This window comes from Rana temporaria, chromosome 6 (assembly GCF_905171775.1).
Source record: "Rana temporaria chromosome 6, aRanTem1.1, whole genome shotgun sequence".
Lineage (NCBI taxonomy): Eukaryota > Metazoa > Chordata > Amphibia > Anura > Ranidae > Rana > Rana temporaria.
In genome coordinates this window covers 205,407,420-205,431,163 of record NC_053494.1, presented here as the reverse complement: position 1 = coordinate 205,431,163, position 23,744 = coordinate 205,407,420, and the positions used below count along the sequence as shown (strand labels likewise).

Below are 23,744 nucleotides of genomic sequence, written 5' to 3'. Positions count from 1 at the left end.
TGCTGCCTGTGGAAGAGGCCCCTAGTAGCCTTAAAACATCACTTCTTTTGTTGGTGAGATTAAATTGTCTTGTTTATCTGAACAAGATGTGCCGTGATATTTTAGGGTGATCATCCAATTGGGCACATCTGGGGAGATTTCCTCTTATTTCCTCTGTGCCTAAGACAGGAAATGAAGGGAGATCTTGCCAGAGAAAAAAAATGGCTACAGGTGCACTTTAATAGTTATAACAGATTATTTTATACACATGCTCCATTCAATTGTTTACCTGGTACTCATATGTGGAGTCTCCACCACCCTCAGGGCCAAGTCCGGCCAATCGTTCCTTCTCCCGCTGCTTGGCATGTTGGCGGAGGCAGAAGATGACAGCCGAGGCGATGACTATCCCAGCAATACAAGCCAAGGCAATAAAGATTAGGAGGACAAACCGGAAGGTATCCCCAAAGTGAGTGGCGTGCGGGTAGGTGGTGCCGTTACTGCGCTGTGGGTGGAGAACAGATCTGATTTAACATGGAATATTGCAGAAATATTTGACTGGTTAATGTAACATTAACACTGTGTACAAATGGAAGACTTAAATATATACTCAAAAAAGCAGTAGGAAGAGCATTACTGATATTCAAAGTGTAACCAATCACAAATCACCTCATTAATGATCTTACTGGGGTAAGCTTAAAGCTGAAGTGTAATGTGCACATATAATACATCCCTTGTTCCCCCCTTTCCCCGATCAACATGCAATTAAAAGTTTTCATGAAATAGCTACACATCATCATCACTGGGACTATCTGCAGATCTTTGCACAGGTTTGGTGGGAGGGGCCAGCAGAATCCTGTAAACATCACAAAACCCTGCCTAGAGTATTACAGGAAAGAACACATCCCCGACATCCCTTTAGACATGCATGCTCCTCCCTGCTGGCCACTGGGTGCCGTAGACTTTACCTGTGCACTCTGCTGATTACAGTGTAATCAAGCAACTGATCAACGGAATGCACAGCTAAAGTCTGCAGCACATCTAAAGGAATACCAGGAAGGGGCATGGCCAGATGTGAATCGAGGAAGATGTGCTGTAGCTGAGCTCCGCTACTCATTGATCCTTTTGGCTCTCCTGTCTTTGCGGACTGGACTTTCCACCGCCTAAATCCCATGCTTTATGGATGCTCCTTCAGCTGGGCTCTCTCGCCTATTCCCAGATGGCTCCTGGTAAGCCGAAATTTGCTGGAACATGTCGGACCCTGTTTGCACTTCCCCCATGACGGCCATCTTGACCACGCGGTCTACCTCCTCCTCTTCCAGAGCCTATGCAGGCACTCAGATGGCACCTGCAAACATGGTATACATGGTCGCTATTACCTCATGCAAGGAAGCTCTGACTTCCAAAATTGATCTCGACGGAAGTATACCTCATCAGGGACGATATGGAAAAATTCCACTCCCGGCTGTCTGAAGCAGAGAAACGCATATCTCAGGTGGTGGACACAGTCCACACTGACTCCAGGGAGCTGCGTATCCTCCAAAAGCAAGTGCAGCCCTTACAAGAAAAAATAGTGGATATGGAGAACAGGTTCCGACGCAACAATTTGCAGGTGGTGGGGCTCCCCGAAAGGGCTGAGGGCACCAAACCTGCAGAATTTTCTGAGCAGTTCCTCACCACCTTGCTAGGACTTACTGACCTCCCTCCTATGTTTGCAGTGGAAATTGCTCACAGGGTCCCCACAACGACACCGATACCTAGAGCCCCACCTAGGCCCTTTCTGATTAAGTTATTAAACTACCGGGATCACGACAGGATGCTGGCGGCAACCAGAAATATACCCAAGTTGACCCATGACAACACCAAAATATCTCTGTACCCGGATTACTCCTCTTAAGTGCAAAAGCGCCAGCGTTCCTTCACAGCGATCCAAACGCGCCTTCAGGACCGTGGGTTGAAATACAGCCTCCTGTACCCCAGCAAGCTTAGACTCATTGATGGCGGCACCACGTGCTCCTTTGAAACCCTGGCGGCGGTGGGCACCTGGTTGGAATCTCGCTAAGACCTCATCAAGTCGCCTTAACAGAATACAAATCTGCATTTTGCAGTGTACGATCCTGGCACTTACCGCATATCTCGGAAGCGGAGCACTTTCAAAGCAGTACAAAGTTTTGTTGACTCAGTTCCTGTTTACGGGAAATTTGTGATGCTGGTGATCTCTATATGGAATCAGAGGTATATTATAGTGGATGTTTATTTACTGCCCCCCAGCCAGATACAACCTTTGCACAGGTTGGAGAGGCTGACTCCACATTGCCCCGCACAAATTCTGTTCATGGGTGACTTTAACGCCATATTGTCACAAGACTTAGACAGACCGGTACCCCTGAACAATTTTAATTCTGACTTGGTCACAGGCAGCTAATTTCACCTAGGTGTGGAGGTGGCTGCATCCTCAGGATAGGACCTATTCATGGCTTTCTGCCAAACCTCCTCAGATATACAGTAGATATGGCCTTTGCGAATCTGGCTCTCCACAATGAGGTCCAAGAAGCATGCTACCTCCCCTCTGATCTATCTGATCATAGCCCCCTGAAATTGACCCTGAGGATCCAGAGGACACGTAACCAGGCCCTCTTGCACTTGCAACCTAACTGGATTAATCACAAGACATCCCAGGAGCTTATTCCCCCTAAAGTGCGGGAGCTTTGGGAGAATAATGCAGAGTCTGCCTTCCCTGAAACTGTTTGGGATGCAATTTAAAGCTTATAGCAGGTGGCAATATATATTAGTATTTGCTGCTGTTAGGGCTGAACAGGGGCTTCTCGCCTCCACATTACAGACTAAAGTCGAGTGTGCCCTGACCCAATACTTCTCCTCTCCTACTACTGAAAATTTTGACCATCTCTCATCAATTCGGCGAAAAGCTACACCTCGATATTTCAGAAGTCACTAGACTTGGTATACAAACTCGTAGACAAGAATACTTTGAGTTTGGGGACAAAAAAAGCTAATCATTGGCACTAATGGCCCAACATGACAGACCTCTCATGGTAGTTTCTGAAATTCTCACAACAGAGGGAAATATTGGCCCAGATTCACAGAGAGCGGGCGGACATTACGCCGCCGTAGCGCAAATAATATACGTTACGCCAACGCAGCGCAGAGAGGCAAGCATGGAATTCACAAAGCCAGTGCTCCCAAAACTGCACTGGGTTTTCGAAGGCGTACGCTGGCGTAGGTGGAAGTGGGCGTGAGCCATGAAAATGAGGCGTGACCCCATGCAAATGATGGGCCGAGCGCCAGACAGATACGTATCACCAACTGCACATGCGCCGAGACGAGGACGCATCCCTCTGCGCATGCTCATAACCACGTCGGAACAACTGTCTAAAATACGCCGGATCACTGCCTACGGCGTGAACGTAACCTACGCTCAGCCACACACACGTCCAACGTAAACTCCGTAAAATACGCCAGCTTGTGTTCCCTGGTGCAGACCTTTGCATGTCTGCTGCTGGGTTACACCTCCTTAATGGGGCTTAACTTTACGCCGGACGTACAACTTACGCGCACATCGCGTAGCCTGCGTCGGAAGCACGTACGTTCGTGAATCGCCGTATTTCCCTCATTTGCATATTTGAATAGAAAATCAATGGGAGCGCCACATGCGTCCAGCCAAAATATGCGCCCACGCTATGCCGGCATAGGCAAGTTACGTCGGCGGGATGAAGCCTGTTTTTAGGCGTATCTTAGTTTGTGGGTTCGGCACACAGATACGACGGCGCACATTTGCACTTACGCGGCGTATCTTGAGATACGTCGGCACAAGTGCTTTGTGAATCCGGGCCATATTGTTTTCTCAGGAAGACATTCTGGCTGAATTTACTAGGTACTACACCACCTTGTATACCTCCTCCTTACCACCTAATTTTTAACAACGTTTTAAACAATGCTCAGAAGCAAGTTATGAGACAAGAGCGCTTGTTCTGGTAAAACTACCATTCGTAATGGAATAAGCACATTCATCACGCTGTAACAGACAGAAAAGCGCAAATCGTCTTTTACTAACACGGAATCAGCTAAAGCCATCCAAAGGGTGGCGCCATCCGCATGGAACTTCGCCTTTATAGTGCCGTCGTACGTGTTGTATGTCACCGCGCTTTGCTAGAGCATTTTTTTTTTCACGATCGTGTGTAGGCAAGGCCGTTTTAATGATCGGGTTGAAAAAAACATTGTTTTTTCTAGACCCATAAAAACTTAATTTTTTACAACCCGCAAAACGGTTGTGTGTACGCGGCATAACAGTCACTTCTGGTCCTCTCCTTCAATCAAGCCATGGCGATTTCACAAACGTTGGGATGTCCTTTGAAATAACCTTTTCTATGCTAACATTAACCTTACCAATCAACCCTATCTTATCATTGTACTCTAATCTGGTCTTTGTACACAATGGCCCGGATTCAGAAAGCACTTACGCCGACGTATCTCGAGATACGCCGCTTAAGTGTAAATTTGCGTCGTCGTATCTGTGCGCCGTACCCACAGAACTAGATACGCCTGAAAATAGGCTTCATACGACCGACGTAAGTTTCCTACGCCGTCGTATCTTGGGTGCATATTTACGCTGGCCGCAAGGGGCGCTTCCATTGATTTACGCGCTGAATATGTAAATGACCTAGATACGCCGATTCACGAACGTACTTGCGCCCTTCGCTGTAATCTACGCCGTTTACGTAAGGCGTACGTCTGGCGTAAAGTTATTCCACCTAAAGGCGCATCCCATGCAAAGGTATAGACGACGGAACAGCCGTAGAATTTTACGTTGTTTACGTAGGACTACGTGAATAGGGCTGGGCGTAGCTTACGTCACGTCGTAGGCAGTGATTCGACGTATCTTATGGAGTATTTTAGACGTGATTCTGAGCATGCGCACTGGGATGCGTCCACGGTACGGCGAATGCGCCGCTCGTACCATCATTTGCACGGGGTCACGGTTCATTTAAATGAATCACGCCCACCGTCCACCTACTTTGAATTACGCGGGCTTACGCTGAAAGATTTACGTTACGCTGGCGCAACGTAGGGAGCGCGTGCTTTGTGAATACTCAGCTTGCCTCTCTGGGATACGTCGGCGTAGCGCATATGAGATGCGCTACGCCGGAACAAAGATGCGCCGATGTACCTGAATCCGGGTCACACAGTTTAAAAGTTGTCCAAAATCAGAATCATCAACTTTCCCCAAATTTTTGTTTCCATAGGAGGAAACCTTAAACCCAGTAACGTGTCAATCTAAAGACAGATCTAGTTCAAGTAGAACTATAAGTCCCAGCAGACCTGACAGACAAAGGTTTGAACTGCTAGAACATCTCTTTATCCTATCACTGTACTTTGGTCACTTTGTATACACAAAGTTCGAGAGTTGGCCAAAATCAGAAACATCAGCTTTCCAAAATCCTTTGTTTCTATAGGAGGAAACCTCACATCAGCCATGCATCAAGCTAAAGCCAGCTCTAGCAAAAGTGGAACTATAAGTCACAGCAGCCCTGACAGCCAACGGTTGGGACTGCTAGGACAACTCTTTATGTCATCATTGTTCTCTGATCTGGTCTTGTTTTCCCACACACAGTTGCAAAGTTGGCCAAAATCAAAACCGTCAGCTTTCCAAAGTCTTGTTTTTGTAGGAGGAAACCTCACACAAGTCACGTGCCAATCTAGAGCCAGGTCTAGGAACTATAGGTCCCAGCAGCAATGACAGCCAAAGGTTGGAATTGCTAGGCCACATCTCTATTCTATCACTGTACTCTGATCTAGACTTGTATATAGACATACAGTTCGAGAATTGTCCAAAATCAGAACCATCAGCTTTCCAAAATCTTTTGTTTCCGTATGAGGAAACCTCACACCAATCATGTGCCAATCTAATGCCAGATCCAGTGGATGTGGAACTTTAAGTCCCAGCAGAAGCGACACCCAAAAGTTGGATCTGCAAGGACATTTGGTTCTCAAACTTGGATCTTCTAGGATATTTGGTTATCACATTTGGATCTGCTAGGACATTTGGTTCTTAAATTTATATCTGCTAGGGCAGTTGGTTCCCAAATTTGGATCTTCTAGGACATACGGTTCCCAAATTTGAATTTGCTAGGACACTTGGTTCCTAAATTTGTATCTGCTAGGACATTTGGTTCTCATATGTTAGATCCAGTAGGATATTTGGTTCCCAAATTTGGATCTGCTGGGACATTTGGTTCTCATATTTTAGATCCAGTAGGACATTTGGTTCCCATATGTTAAATCCAGTAGGACATTTGGTTCCCATATGTTAGATCCAGTAGGACATTTGGTTCCCATATGTTAGATCCAGTAGGGCATTTGGTTCCCATATGTTAGATCCAGTAGGGCATTTGGTTGCCATATGTTAGATCCAGTAGGACATTTGGTTCCAATGGCCCGAATTCTCACACGAGTTACGCCGGCGTATCTCCAGATATGCCGCCGTAACTCTGAGTCCGAGCCGTCGTATCTATGCGCCTGATTCTTAGAATCAGTTACGCATAGATTTGTATTAGATCCGACCGGCGTAAGTCTCTTACGCCATCGTATCTTAACTGCATATTTACACTGGCCGCTAGGGGCGTGTATGCTGATTTACGCCTAGAAATATGTAAATCAGCTAGATACGCCAATTCACGAACGTACGCCTGGCCGACGCAGTACAGATACGCCGTTTACGTTAGGCTTTTCCCGGTGTAAAGTTACCCCTGCTATATGAGGCGTACCAATGTTAAGTATGGACGTCGGGCCAGCGTCAAATTTTTCACGTTTTACGTTGTTTGCGTAAGTCGTTCGCGAATAGGGCTGGGCGTCATTTACGTTCACGTCGAAAAAGCATTGGCTTCTTGCGGGTCAATTTGGAGCATGCGTACTGGGATACTTTCACGGACGGCGCATGCGCCGTTCGTAAAATGCGTCATTTACTGGGGGTCACATTAAATTTACATAACACACGCCCACATCTACCACATTTGAATTAGGCGGGCTTACGCCAGCCTATTTACGCTACGCCGCCGCAACTTTGGTTTGAGAATACGGCACTTGCCTGTCAAAGTTGCGGAGGCGTAACGCAAATAGGATACGTTACGCCCGCACAAAGATACGCGGTTCTAGGTGAATCCGGGCCAATATGTTAGATCCAGTAGGACATTTGGTTTCCATATGTTAGATCCAGTAGGACATTTGTTTCCCATATGTTAGATCCAGCAGGACATTTGGTTCCCATATGTTAGATCCAGTAAGACATTTGGTTCCCATATGTTAGATCCAGTAGGACATTTGGTTCCCATATGTTAGATCCAGTAGGACATTTGGTTCCAATGGCCCGGATTCTCGTACGAGTTACGCCGGTGTATCTCCAGATACGCCGTCATGACTCTGAGTCCGAGCCGTCGTATCTAAGTGCCTGATTCTTAGAATCAGTTACGCATAGATTTGTATTAGATCCGACCGGCGTAAGTCTCTTACGCCATCGTATCATAATTGCATATTTACACTGGCCGCTAGGGGCGTGTACGCTGATTTACGCCTAGAAATATGTAAATCAGCTAGATACGCCAATTCACGAACGTACACCCGGCCAACGCAGTACAGATACGCCGTTTACGTTAGGCTTTTCCCGGCGTAAAGTTACCCCTGCTATATGAGGCGTACATGAGGCGTACCAATGTTAAGTATGGACGTCGGGCCAGCGTAGAATTTTTCACGTTTTACGTTGTTTGCGTAAGTCGTTCGCGAATAGGGCTGGGCATCATTTACGTTCATGTCGAAAGCATTGGCTTCTTGCGGGTTAATTTGGAGCATGCGCACTGGGATACTTTCATGGACGGTGCATGCGCCGTTCGTAAAAAGCGTCATTTACGTGGGGTCACATTAAATTTACATAACACATGCCCACATCTACCACATTTGAATTAGGTGGGCTTACGCCGGCCTATTTACGCTACGCCGCCGCAACTTTGGTTTGAGAATACGGCACTTGCCTGTCAAAGTTGCGGAGGCGTAACGTAAATAGGATACGTTACGCCCGCACAAAGATACGCGGTTCTACGTGAATCTGGGCCAATATGTTAGATCCAGTAGGACATTTGGTTCCCATATGTTAGATCCAGTAGGACATTTGGTTCCAATATGTTAGATCCAGTAGGACATTTGGTTCCAATATGTTAGATCCAGTAGGACATTTGGTTCCCATATGTTAGATCCAGTAAGACATTTGGTTCCCATATGTTAGATCCAGTAGGACATTTGGTTCCCATATGTTAGATCCAGTAGGACATTTGTAGGTAGATTCAGTAAGAGTTAGGCCGGCTTATCAGTAGATAAGCCGACCTAACTCAGAATCTACGCTGACTTATGTTTAAGTGTATTCTCGATCAGAGATACACTTAAACATATCTAAGATACGACGGCTTGCGCCGTCCTATCTTAGGTTGCAATATTTTGGATGGCCGCTAGGTGGCGCTTCCATTGCGATCGGCGTAGAATATGTAAATTAGTAGATACACCGATTCACGAACGTACGCCCGGCCGACTCAGTACTTTTACGCCGTTTACGTAAGAGATAAGCCGCGTAAAGTTAGAGCTAGGCCCTAGTTGGAATAGTAATGTTAAGTATGGCTGCCATTCCCGCGTGGAAATTCTAATTTTTTACGCCGTTTGCGTAAGTCGTCCGTGAATCGGGATTTACTGCGTTTACGTCCACGTCGAAATCAATAGGCCCGTGCGGCGTACTTAGCCGCAATGCACACTGGGAAATCTAGGCGCCCGGCGCATGCGCAGTTAGAAAGAAACGTCAAAAACGTAAGGTCAAGCCCCATTGACATAAAACACGCCCCCTTACACACATTTGAATTAGGCGCGCTTACGCCCCCCCGCTTCAGGCTACGCCGCCGTAACTTAGCAGGCAAGTACATTGTGAATCATGTACTTGCTTCGCTAACTTACGGCGGCGTAGCCTAAATGCCTTAAGCTACGCCGCTGCAAAGTTGCGGCAACGTACCTGAATCTAGGCATTGGTTCCCATATGTTAGATCCAGTAGGACATTTGGTTCCCATATGTTAGATCCAGTAGGACTTTTGGTTCCAATATGTTAGATCCAGTAGAACATTTGGTTCCCGAATGTTGGATCTGGTAGGACATTGGGTCCCACATTTTGCTGGTACCTCGTAGGACTTGTGGCTCCTCAAGAATTAAAGAACCACATCTTGTCCTGACATCTACGATCACCCCCATAGACCGCAGAGCTTGCAATCCATCACTGGATGGTCACTGGATCTTTCTCAAGGTCATAATGACAACAACAGCAAAACATCTTCAACAGAAGGAAAAAAGGTCAGAATGAACAACTTTAGAAATAGTGGCTTTATATTAAAAAAAAATTGCAAAAAAGATGATGCAATTAACGGGAACAATAGTCATAATCAATAAGATGCTTTTCTACGTTTTAAGACCCCACCCACTTCCACAGACAGCGGTGGAGGGGAGCTGAAAAAAAAAAAAAAGAACAAGTGTTCTTCCACAGAACTTACCTAATAGGCGCTGTGAATTTTGCAGCTGTTCGGCCAGAGCGGTCTCCTTAAAGAGTCCTCCAAGGGGGAGGAGGGGGGGGGGGGACACGGGGACAATACTGAGATCTCGGGCCCCGCATCTTATTCATGTCACACACACACACACAATGATCTGGCCTGGAGAACATCTAACAGAGAGGGAATGGGAGCCGCACGGCACAGAGATACAAAAAAACACATTGCCGAACGAGACAGGGCGGAATAGAGAGGACGGGGAATGAAGAAGGAGGCGAGGAGGAACGAGAGGAGAAAAGTGAGAAGGGAGGATGGAGGAACGAGAGGAGAAAAGTGAGGATGGAGGAGAATGGAGGAACGAGAGGAGAAAAGTGAGAAGGGAGGAGAATGGAGGAACGAGAGGAGAAAAGTGAGAAGGGAGGATGGAGGCGAGGAGGAACGAGAGGAGAAAAGTGAGAAGGGAGGATGGAGGAGAATGGAGGAACGAGAGGAGAAAAGTGAGAAGGGAGGATGGAGAAGAATGGAGGAACGAGAGGAGAAAAGTGAGAAGGGAGGATGGAGGAGAATGGAGGGACGAGAGGAGAAAAGTGAGGATGGAGGAGAATGGAGGAACGAGAGGAGAAAAGTGAGAAGGGAGGATGGAGGAGAATGGAGGAACGAGAGGAGAAAAGTGAGAAGGGAGGATGGAGGAACGAGAGGAGAAAAGTGAGGATGGAGGAACGAGAGGAGAAAAGTGAGAAGGGAGGAGAATGGAGGAACGAGAGGGGAAAAGTGAGGATGGAGGAGAATGGAGGAACGAGGGGAGAAAAGTGAGGATGGAGGAGGATGGAGGCTTTCAGGAGGGCAGAGAAGACAGTTAGTGGAATGAACGGGTAGAAGGAGGTTATGGATGGGCAGTACGAGCGAGGCGGCACACAAAAGACGGGTCAGGGGCCCCCGGAGAAGATGGGATGATGAGTCCCCGGGGCGGAGAGGCAGTGATGGAGGACGGAGATGGGAGCGGCAGGGAAGAGTGTGTGGAGGATGGGGATCTGGTACCCTCTCCCCGCCACCGTAAGCTCCCTAGAATATCGCCCTTCTCCGTCACAATCACAGCACTTGTCACATCAAAAGAGGTTACCATGACAACAGTTCCATGTTACAGAGGGGAGGCGTGACCGCACAAAAAAAAAAGCGTCCTCCTTCCCTGCCCCCATCCAAAGACCGAGCAACAACTCCCATCTTCACCCCCCCTCCTTCTCCATCCCTGCAGCTGGATGACACCTCCCCCCCCCTACCCCCCTACCGAGAGCCCATCCCCCACATTAACCTGTAATCAATACGATAAGACAGGGACCTAAAACAGCAACGACAGAGAGCAGATCTACTACATCCCGACTGTCACATCCGTACATAGAATGTCCCCGACTGTCACATCTGTACACAGAATGTCCCTGACTGTCACATCCGTACATAGAATGTCCCCGACTGTCACATCCATACATAGAATGTTCCCGACTGTCACATCCGTACATAGAATGTCCCCGACTGTCACATCCGTACATAGAATGTCCCCGACTGTCACATCTGTACATAGAATGTCCCCGACTGTCACATCCATACATAGAATGTCCCCGACTGTCACATCCATACATAGAATGTCCCCGACTGTCACATCCATACATAGAATGTCCCCGACTGTCACATCCGTACATAGAATGTCCCCGACTGTCACATCTGTACATAGAATGTCCCCGACTGTCACATCCATACATAGAATGTCCCCGACTGTCACATCCATACATAGAATGTCCCCGACTGTCACATCCGTACATAGAATGTCCCCGACTGTCACATCCATACATAGAATGTCCCCGACTGTCACATCCATACATAGAATGTCCCCGACTATCACATCCATACATAGAATGTCCCCGACTGTCACATTCGTACATAGAATGTCCCCGACTGTCACATCCATACATAGAATGTCCCCAACACACATCCTCGACTGTCACATCCGGACACACAACATCCCTGACTGTCACATCCAGACACAGAATGTCCCTGACTGTCACATTTAGACACACAACCTCCCTGACTGTCACATCCAGACACACAACATCCCGACTGTCACATCCAGACACAGAATGTCTCCAACTGTCATTTCCAGAAAGACAACGTCCCTGACTGTTGTATCCGAACATAGAACATCCTGCCTGTCACATGCAGACACACAACATCCTTGACTGTCACATTCAGACATGTAACATCACACCTGTCACATACAGACATACAAAATCCAACTCTCACATGCAGACAAACAACATTCCCAACTGTCACATCCAGACACACAACATCCAACTCTCACATGCAGACAAGTAACATTCCTAACTGTCACATCCAGACACACAACATCCAACTCTCACATGCAGACAAGTAACATTCCTAACTGTCACATCCAGACACACAACATCCAACTCTCACATGCAGACACGTAACATTCTTAACTGTCACATCCAGATACACAACATGCCTGATTGTCACATTCAGACATGTAACATTCACCGGTCACATCCAGACACACAACATCCCGACTGTCACATCCAGACACACATAATCTCTGACTGTGACATAAAGATAGACAACATCCCCAACTGTCACATCCAGACACAAAACATCCTCATCTGTCACATCCAGACACACAATATCTCCGACTGTCACATCCAGACACACAACATCCCTAACTGTCTCACCCTGACTGTCATTTCCAGAGAGACAACATCCTCGGCTGTCACATCCAGACATAGAATATCCCCGACTGTCACATTCAGACACACAACATCCACAACGGTAACATCCAGATGCCTAACATCCCCAAGTGTCACATCCAGACATACATTATTTCCGACTGTCACACCCAGATACACAACCCCGACTGCCACATCCAGACACACAACCCTGACTGTCACATCCAGACACACAACATCCAGACTGTAACATCCAGACACACATCCCCAACTGTCACATCCAGACACACAACATCCCGACTGTCACATCCAGACACACAACATCCCCGACTGCCACATCCAGACACACAACATCCCCGACTGTCACATCCAGACACACAACATCCCCGACTGCCACATCCAGACACACAACATCCCCGACTGTCACATCCAGACACACAACATCCCGACTGCCACTCCTACATGCATAAATCATACATTTTTTGTTAGAAAATTATTCAGAACCCCCAAACACTATATATGTTTTTTTAGCAGACACCCTAGGGAATAAAATGCCCGCCATTGCAACTTTTTATCTCGCACAGTATTTGCGCAATAATTTTTCAAACGCCTTTTTTTGTGAATTAAAAAATAACAAAACAGTAAAGTTACCCCAATTTTGTTGTATAATGTGAAAGATGAAGTTACGCAGAGTAAATAGATACCTAACATGTCACGCTTTAAAATTGCGCACACTCATGGAATGGCGCCAAACTTCAGTACTTAAAAATCTCCATAGGCGTCGCTTATTTTTTTTTTACAAGTTACAAATTTAGAGTTACAGAGTAGGTGCTAGAATTGTTGCTGGCGCTCTAACGCACGCGGCGATACCTCACATGTGTGGTTTGAACGGCGTTTACATATGTGGGCGGGACTTACGTGTGTGTTCGCTTCTAAACGCAAGCTACTGGGGATAGGGGCGTTTAAAAAATTTTTTTTTTATTATTTTATTTTTTATTTTACTCAATTTCTTTCATTTTTACACTTTTTTTGTCATTTTTTTTTTTTTTTTATCACTTTTATTCCTATTACAAGGAATGTAAACATCCCTTGTAATAGGAATAGTTTGTGACAGGTACTCTTTATGGAGAGATGCGGGGTCAATAAGACCTCACATCTCTCCTCCAGGCTGGAAAGCATTAGATCGTGAAAAAAAATTCACCGATCTAATGCTTTCAGCCGCGTTTGCGGCTGTGTTTACATTCCAGGACCCGGGCGTGACGTCATAACATCGCGCCCGGGCCTCCGACGATCATAGAGATGACTGGTGACCATCTGGTCACCAGTCTAGTCTATGGTTTCCATCGGACGCTGGCGGATCGTTTCTCCGGGTCTCCGATTGGCAAAGGAGAGCCCGGAGAAGCACCGGATGGCGGCGGGAGGGGGGGGCGTCCCCTCCCGCCGCCTATAAGAACGATCAAGCGGCGGAACCGCCGCTATGATCATTCTTATGGTGCAGGGATTCGTCGGCTGAAGAGATGGATTTCTGAATGATGCCTGTAGCTGCACCCATCATTCAGATATCCCCACTGAAAGTCCAGGACGTCATATGACGTCCTTGGGCGGGAAGTGGTTAAAAATTTGTTCCATAATCCCACATCCAGCTTTTACTTTTACCTAAACCTGTACAGTGCCTTGAAAAAGTATTCATACCCCCCATGAAATGTCCCACATTGTGTCATGTGATAAACAAAAACGTAAATGTATTTTATTGGGATTTTATGTGAGGGACCGACACAAAGTGGCACATAATTGTGAAGTGGAAGGAAAATTATAAATGGTTTTCAACATTTTTTACAAATAAATCTGTGAAAAGTGTGGGGGGTACATTTGTATGGCGCCCCCTGATTCAATACTTTGTAGAACCGCCTTTCTCTGCAATTACAGCTGCGAGTCTTTTTGGGAATGTCTCTACCAGCTTCGCACATCTAGAGAGGGACATTTCTCCCATTCTTCTTTGTAAAATATCTCAAGCTCTGTCAGATTGGATGGAGAGCGTCTGTGATCAGCAATTTTCAAGTCTTGCCACAGATTCTCAATGGGATTTAGGTCTGGACTGTGACTGGGCCATTCTAACACATGAATATGCTTTGATCTAAACCAGTGGTTCTCAACCTTTCTAGTGCTGTGACCCCTTGATAAAATTTCCCAAGGTGTGGGGACCCCTAACAGTAAAATTATTTTTGTAGCGTAGGTTGTCAGCACCCAAGGCAAGACAAGTCATTTGCGCTCCCTGAGTCCCTTCCACTCATACAGTATTGCACCCCCTTGTGGTACATTTTAGGATGTACCACTTTCTCTCTTTGTTCTCCTTTCTTTCCTCTTTATCTATCTCTAACCTAGTTTCTTTTTTTTTTTTCCTCATCCGTCTCTCTTGTTATTCCTCCCCCTTTTTCTTTGTTTCTCCCCCTTTTTCCTCTCCCTTCCATGTATTCTCTTTTTTTATTCCTTCTCTTACTCCTTGGTGGGGGGAATGGGATGAGTGGCAGTGTTGGTGGGGATTAAGGATTAGGGATCAGTGGAAATGCTGGGGGGGGGGGGGGGGGGGAGCCAACTTAGGTGCTCTTGATTAAAGAAATCTTTTCTAAATGTAATTTTTTCTAAATAACAACATTTTTTTTTTCTTTTCGCATTTAAGTCTAAATATGAGATGTGAAGTCTTTTTGACCCCAGATCTCATATTTATGAGGACCTGTCATGCTTTTATCTATTACAAGGGATGTTTACATTCCTTGTAATAGGAATAAAAGTGATCCATTTTTTTTTTTCAGTGTAAAAAATAATAAAATAAATAAAAATAAATAAGAAAACCCCCCAATTTTTTTTTTAAAGCGCCCTGTCCCGACGAGCTCACGCGCAGAAGCGAACGCATGCGTGAGTAGCGCCCGCATATGAAAACGGTGTTCAAATCACACAAGTGAGATATCACCGCGATCGTTAGATCGAGAGCAATAATTCTAGCCCTAGACCTACTCTGTAGCTCAAAAGATGCAACCTATAGAGTTTTTTAAACTTCGCCTATGGAGATTTTTAAGGGTAAAAGTTTGACGCCATTCCACAAGCGGGCGCAATTTTGAAGCGTGACATGTTGGGTATCATTTTACTCGGTGTAACATTATCTTTCACAATATGTAAAAAAATTGGGCTAACTTTAGTGATTTTTTTCCCAAAAAAGTGCGCTTGTAAGACCGCTGCGCAAATACGGTGTGACAAAAAGTACTGCAATGACCGCCATTTTATTCTCTAGGGTGTTAGACAAAAAAATATAATGTTTGGGGGTTCTATGTAATTTTCTAGCAAAAAAAAAACTGTTTTAGTCTTGTAAACGCCAAATCTGAAAAACACCCAAGGTCATTAAGTGGTTATATTCCCTTTCGCGGGAAAGTTTTATGCGTATTGTGGGGTCACCAGTACGGCATTTGTACATTGAAATCATCTCCCCTCTCAAGTGTCTCTTCTCCAGAGAGAATAAGTTCAGTGCTCGCAGCCTTTCCTCATAACTAATATCCTCCAGACCCTTTATTAGTGTTGCCCTTCTTTGTACTCGCTCCATTTCCTGTACATCCTTCCTGAGGACTGTTGCCCAGAACTGGACGGCATACTCCAGGTGCGGCCGGACCCGAGTCTTGTAGAGCGGGAGAATTATCGTTTTATCTCTGGAGTTAATCCCCTTTTTAATGTCAATAATCTGTTTACTTTGTTAGCAGAAGCTTGGCATTGCTGAGCCTATCATTTACTAAGACCCCCCAGGTCCTTTTCCATCCTAGATTCCCCCAGAGGTTCTCCCCCCAGTGTATAGATTGCATTCATATTTTTGTCACCCAAATGCATTATTTTATATTTTTCTACATTAAACCTCATTTGCCATGTAGTTGCCCCACCCCATTCATTTGTTCAGATCTTCTTGTAAGGTTTCCACATCTTGCGGATAAATTATTGCCCTGCTTAGCTTAGTATTGTCCGCATATACAGAGATTGCACTGCTAACCCCATCCTCCAGGTCATTTATGAATAAATTAAACAGGATTGGTCCCAGCACAGAACCCTGGGGGGACTCCACTACCCATCCAGGACCATTCCGAGTACTACCCATTTATCACCACCCTCTGAACTCGGCCTTGTAGCCAGTTTTCATGCAATATACTCACCCTATGGTCCATGCCAACTGACCTTACTTTGTACAGTAAACGTTTATGGGGAATTGTGTCAAATGCTTTGGCAAAATCCAGATACACCATGTCTACGGGCCTTCCTTTATCTAGATGGCGGCTCACCTCCTCATAAAAGGTTAATAGATTGGTTTGGCAAGAACGACTCTTCATGAATCCATGCTGATTACTGCTAATGATACCGTTTTCACTACTACAATCTTGTATATAGTCCCTTATCATTCCCTCCACGAGTTTGCATACTATTGATGTTAGGCTAACTGGTCTGTAATTACCAGAGATGTATCTTGGCCCTTTTTTTAAATATTGGAGCTACATTGGCTTTTCTCCAATCAGCTGGTACCATTCCAGTCAGTAGGCTTTTCATAAAAATTAGGAACAATGGTCTGGCAATTACTTGACTGAGTTCCTTAACCACTTAAGCCCCGGACCATTTTGTTGCTAAATGCCCAGGCCAGGTTTTGCGATTCGGCACTGCGTCGCTTTAACAGACAATTGCGCGGTCGTGCGACGTGGCTCCCAAACAATTTTTTTTGCCCCCCACAAATAGAGCTTTCTTTTGGTGGTATTTGATCACCTCTGCGGTTTTTATTTTTTGCGCTATAAACAAAAATAGAGCAACAGTTTTGAAAAAAATGCAATATTTTTTACTTTTTGCTATAATAAATATCCCCAAAACTATATATAACATTTTTTTTTCCCTCAGTTTAGGCCGATACGTATTCTTCTACCTATTTTTGGTAAAAAAAATCGCAATAAGCGTTTATCGATTGGTTTGCGCAAAATTTATAGCGTTTACAAAATAGGGGATAGTTGTATTGCATTTTTATTCATTTTTTTTTTTTTTACTACTAATGGCGGCAATCAGCGATTTGTTTTCGTGACTGCGACATTATGGCGGACACTTCGGACAATTTTGACACATTTTTGGGACCATTGTCATTTTCACAGCAAAAAATGCATTTAAATTGCATTGTTTATTGTGAAAATGACAGTTGCAGTTTGGGAGTTAACCACAAGGGGGCGCTGTAGGAGTTAGGGTTCATCTAGTGTGTGTTTACAACTGATGGGGGGTGTGGCTGTAGGACTGACGTCATCGAGTCTCCCTATAAAAGGATCACTCGATCGATGCAGCCGCCACAGTGAAGCACGGGGAAGCCGTGTTTACATATGGCTCTCCCCGTTCTTCAGCTCCAGGGAGCGATCGCGATGGGGCGGCTATAAACGAATAGCCGCGCCGTCGTCCCGGATCGCTCCCCGCGGGTTACCGACCGCCGCATGTACCGGGGGGGGGGGGGGGGGTCCCGATCGACCCCCGACCCGCGGAAAGTAGGGTGACCACGTGTCCCGGATTGCATTTTGCAGGTCTGTCCCGGGCACATTCATTTCAGGACAATACAGTGTCCCTGAATGAAACTGACACAGCCACGGGGCAATCTAATGCCCCAAAAAAAGGCCGCCACATCATGGCTTTACTCACCGACAGTACTTGTCCTGGCCGGTGGATGCCTGGAGGAGCACAATCACCGCCACCTGCTTGTGATTGGAGAAATCATAAATCCCGCCTCTTGTGTCCAATCACTGTGCTGTGATTCGTTACAGCACAAGCTGATTATTTGGAAGGGAGGATGTCCCTGAATGGTAGTTTGGAAATGTGGTCACCCTAGCGGAAAGGCGGGGACGTACATGTACGCCCATATGCCTGTACGTGCCATTCTGTGGACGTACATGTACATGCGGCGGGCGTTAACCGGTTAAGGACCCTCGTGTGCAAGCCATCTGGTCCCGGTGACTTATTAATGTTATGTTTTTTAAGTAAATTTTTATTTCTCTCCTCTGTTAGCCATGTGTTCATTCAAGAAAGGAAGGGGCCAAAAAATTATATATTTACTGGTCCCTTCCCCCGCTCTCCATCCTAAAACATCCTCCTGGGTGCCCGCAGCACCTGGCGGCAGGAGAGGAGGGAAGCCATCAATGCTGCGGGGGGGAAAAGGTCACACAGGGGGGCCTGGACAGCAGATGGAAGGGGTCCACGTGCTAGAACCACTCCCCGGTAGTGCAGTCAGAGGGAGAAGCTGGCAGCATTGCAGGGGAAGACAGAAGAGGATTAGTGTCTGCAATAAGACAATACAGCCAGCCTTTCTGCTCAGCAGGTGACTGGGCCCCCCTCTTAAAGTGGAGCTTCACCCTAAAACAATTATATAACATTACATCCAGCATACTTCCGACATCTACAGTATGCTGGTATTTTTTTTTTTCCGCCGTACATACTGTTTTATTGTTATTTCCCCCCCCCCGGCTTCTGGGTTCTGATTCGCGCGGGACTGGGCGTTCCTATTCAGAGGTTAGATGATTGACGTCTGGTGAAAAACTTCCCAAGGCGCATAAGGCGCGTCACCAGTTTTCCGTAAATAGCCGGCCTGCGAGTCGGCTCTATATGGCGCCTGCGCAGTTAGCTCTACACGGCGGGCGCAGGCGCCGAATAGAGCCGACTCTCGGCCCAGTACAGGATGGCTGGCTGCACTACCTTATCAGTGGCCCTGGGTTGGCTTTGCGATGAGAATTTTTCATTATATGTAGGAACACCCCCAATATACACCAACGTTGTAAAAAGCTATATATGAAACTGGCAGCAAAGGGCACTTCATGTTTAACAAAAAATAACAGTGTTGGAATCAGATGTCGACCAGATGCCCAAAAGCTGTGGAGACCGGAACTTCACATCTACTATACAGCTAAAAAGTATGTGGTCTCCCCTCCATACGATTGAGTTCAGGTGCTTCCAGTGAAGGGTACGGTAAATGCTACGGCATATATACAGACATTTTAGACCATTGGACACTTCCAGCTTCATAGCAGTAGTTTGGGGAGGGCACTTTTCTGTTCCAGTATGGCTGTGCCCCTGTGTACAAAGACAGCTCCACAAGGATATGGTTTGATGAGTTTGGTGTGGAGCAACCCGCGTGACCTGTACAGAGCCCTGATCTTAACCCTATTGGTATGGTGCCAATTGTGAGCCAGGTCTTCTCATCCAACATCAGTACCTGAGCTCACAAATGTTTTTTTGGCTTAAAGTGGTTGTAAAGGCAGAAGGTTTTTTATCTTAATGCATTCTATGCATTAAGATATGCATGCCACTCCAGCACCCCCTTATACTTACCTGAGCCCCCCCTCTATCCAGCGATGTTGCACGAGTGTCTCAGCCATTCAGGACTCTCCCTCCTGATTGCCTGAGAAACAGCAGCGACGCCATTGGCTCCTGCTGCTGTCAATAAAAGTCAGTTAACCAATCAGGAGAGAGGGGGCCGAACTAGGGCTCCGTGTCTAAATGGACACACAGAGTTACAACTCGGTTTGGGTGCCCCCATAGCAAGCTGCTTGCTGTGGGGGCACTCGATAGGAGGGAGGGGCCAGGAGAGCCAAAGAGGGACCTGAGAAGAGGAGGATCTGGGCTGTTCTGTGCAAAACCATTACAGAGGATGTAAGTATGACATGTTTGTTATTTTTATAGAAAAAAAAACGAGACTTTACAAATCACTTTAATCAGTACAATTTTCTACAGACATCTTCTAAATCTTGTGAAATGTCTTCCAAGAGGAATGTGTGACAGACCCAACCAGGACAGGAACTTTTGGCGGGGACTAGGGGCAAGCCTCCTACCCACCGATTACGGCCCATGGAGAGAGCAGATCATTCTCCAATGATGGACAACCACGCCATGAACACTGAGAGCGAGGCTTGGATTAATTCTCTGAATAAGGACAATAACGTTTCCCTTCTGGAGTGGATGGAAAGGTGTAATATTAATCTTGTACTGGGTAAGGGCCAGAGGAAATATGATAACCCTCCTGCAGACTGAGTTGGAGAAGCCCTCCACTTGGAACAGTAATATTTCTCAACAATATCCCTCAAGAAATCTATGAAGATAAATTAATACCACTGTATCAGACTGCTGGAACGTTGTCTTCTGACAGATTACACAAGTTTGTAACTCTCCCATTGTGTACCTTCTAGGTTTGCATCCCCATTGTTAATTGAGTCACCTATTGTTTCTGCCTGTCTGCTCATCTCTCAGAGATGTGATTAATATTGTGACCACTTTACCTTGTTATGGAACCATTGTTGGATTTTATGGGATTGATTGGCTAAAGGCAAATAGACTGTGCACTTTGTAAAGTGCAGTTGCACCAGCTTAGTAACTGAGGGAAAGCTTCAATTTGCGAAGAATACCCAATGACATGCAAGGAAAATTAAAAAAACTGAATTTCTGCTTGCACATGATTGGATGATGGAAGTCAGCAGATCTGCTCATTTACTAAGCTCTAGAGCAACTGCTCTTTGCAAAGTTCACAGTCTATTTGTCTTTAATAAATCATCCCCAAGTGTGCATGCCTCGATGAGCTGATTTGGCGGCAAAAGTGTGACCTACTCAATGTTAGGTAGGTGATACAGCTATGATTAAGCACTAGATCAGGGATATGCAATTAGCGGACCTCCAGCTGTTGCAGAACTACAATTCCCATGAGGCATAGCAAGACTCTGACAGCCACAAGCATGACACCCAGAGGCAGAGGCATGACGGGATTTGTAGTTTTGAAACAGCTGGAGGTCCGCTAATTGCATATCCCTGCACTAGATAATAGTGCGAAACGCGTCAGTGGTTTTACCCCTGTGTCGTGTGCTGTGACATGTAGTGCATGTTTCCTCTTAATAAATAAAGACAACCATCAAGGTTTTTTGGAGTGCGGCTGTCCATATTTCCTCTTTCTACTTGTTGCCTTGTGCATTGCCAGCACCCTTGATTTCCTGAGACCATACTGATCATCCTAACACAATCCACCTGGAGCGGTAACTCTCTCTCTTTTTTAGGTGGTCATGAAGTTATGGGCGATCGGTGTGTATGTACAGTATCTCACAAAGTGAAATATTTTATCATATCTTTTCATGTGACAACACTGAAGAAGTGACACTTTGCTACAATGTTGTGTAGTGAGTGTACAGCTTATATAACAGTGTACATTTGCTGTCCCCTCAAAATAACTCTGCACACAGCCATTGATGTCTACACCGCTGGCAAGAAAAGTGAATACACCCCTAAGTGAAAATATCCAAATTGGACGCAAAGTGTCAATATTTTGTGTGGCCAACATTATTTTCCAGCACTGTCTTAACCCTCTTGGGCATGGAGTTCACCAGAGCTTCACAGGTTGCCACTGGAGTCCTCTTCCCCTCCTTCATGATGACATCACAGAGCTGGTAGATGTTGGAGACCTTGCGCTCCTCCACCTTCCGTTTGAGGATGCCCCACAGATAATCAATAGGGTTTAGGTCTGGAGACATGCATGGCCAGTCCATCACCTTTACCCTCAGCTTCTTTAGCAAGGCAGTGGTCTTCTTGGAGGTGTGTTTGGGGTCGTTATCATGTTGGATAAGCACTGAGATACAGTGCGAAACGCGTCAGTTTTGTTCTGATCCTTTTGGCCGTGGCATGTAATTTTGTGACCAATTGTTATTAAAAAGAAACTTTTTTTGGAGTGCGGCTGTCCCAGCTTTTCTTTCTTCAAGTTTGCATTTCCATTGCATTGCCGGCACCCATGGTTCGGATTTAAGGAGATTGGCTCTCTGGTTCATCTGAGCGGTTATCTCTTCTCTCATATTAATGACTGTGTGTTGAGTTATTTTGAGAGGACAGCAAATTTACACTGTTACAATGTAGTGAGTGTACAGCTTGTATAACAAAGTGTCTTTTCTTCAGTGTTGTCACATGAAAAGATATAAAATATTTACAAAAATGTGAGGGGTGTACTAACATTTGTGAGATACTGTGTGTGTGTGTGTGTGTATATATATATATATATATATATACACACACAAATACATACATATACACTAAGGCCCAGATTCACAGAGTGTGGGCGCACATTACGCCGCCGTAGAGTAACCAATGTACGCTACGTCAACGCAGCGCAGAGAGACAGGCAATGTATTCAGCAAGCCAGTGCTCCCAACGCTGCGCTGGCGTGGGATTCAAAGGCGTACGCCGGCGTAGGTGGCAGTGGGCGTGACCCATGCAAATGAGGCGTGACCCCATGCAAATGATGGGCCGAGCGCCAGATATGTATCACGAACTGCGCGTGCGCCGTGACGTGGACACATCCCCCTGCGCCTCCTCACAACCACGTCGGAAGAACTGCCTAAACTACGCCGGATCACTGCGTACGGCGTGAACGTAACCTACGCCCAGCCAGACACGTCCAACGGAAAATACGCCGGCTTGAGTTCCCTGGTGCAGACCTTTGCATGTCTGCTGCCGGGTTACACCTCCTTTATGGGGCATAACTTTACGCCGGACGTACAACTTACGCGCACCTCGCGTCGGGCGCACGCAGGTTCGTGAATCGCCGTATTTCTCTCATTTGCATGTTTGAATGGCTAATCAATGGGAGCGGCACCATGCACCCAGCCTAAATGTGCGCACACCCTACGCCGGCGTAAGCAAACTACGTCGGCGCACATTTGCACTTACGTCGGCGTAACTTGTTATACGTGCTTTGTGAATCTGGGCCAAAATATATTATGAAGCAGGTGCACTTAGCAGAATTTGCAGCCTGAGGCATTGTCATCATGGTGTATAATATTTTCTATACATCCCACATAGTAAAGTGTTTGAGATGAAAAGATAAAGGATGTTAGGCAGAGGTCATGCAAACTTGGGTCACCCTCACCTGTCCGGTTCCTGTCTGCACAATCTTGACCCCCGTCTCGGTTTGTAGGTCTGACTTCAGAGCCACTGAAAGAAAAAAGAAAGTGATTTAGGGATGTGGGATAAAACACCCGTAACTATTAGATTGTCAGCTTTATGTGACACTCGATGTTTGATGCTGCAATGCTTGAGTACAACTGAGTTCCAGGTAAAAAAGCTAAATACATATACAGAAGCTGTCCTACCTGTCAAAGGATTTGTATTTCTCTCCATCCTGTCCTAAGATTTACACAGCTCTGGCACACAGCCCAGCCCCATTTGGCAGGGCAACTGACCAGATTTTTCCCCTGAAGCCATACAGTGACACTTAAAGCGGAGCTCCAACCTAAAGTGCCACAATTGTCACCATTCGGGGGGAGGGGGGACAGGTATCCTTTCCCACTTCCAGGAGTCCGGCCGCGACACAGCAGCGACGTCACCGCAGGGCTCACCTCCTCCTCCTCACCTGGCCGCCGGGCTAATAGGAAAGAGGAGCAGGGCCTCGCG

The 23,744-nt window shown here is 46.2% G+C and overlaps 1 protein-coding gene across 2 annotated transcripts in view; it reads right to left on the bottom strand.

Annotated features, from left to right (window-relative positions):
* Positions 1-23,744, bottom strand: part of PTPRN (protein tyrosine phosphatase receptor type N) — a 159,420-nt gene that overhangs the window by 29,349 nt on the left and 106,327 nt on the right. For both annotated transcript variants that reach the window (XM_040358136.1, XM_040358137.1), the window contains 2 exons: positions 23,221-23,285; positions 269-481 (listed from right to left, as the gene is read on the bottom strand). In XM_040358136.1, coding sequence (XP_040214070.1) covers positions 269-481; positions 23,221-23,285 — 278 coding nt within the window. The remainder of the gene's footprint in view (positions 1-268; positions 482-23,220; positions 23,286-23,744) is intronic.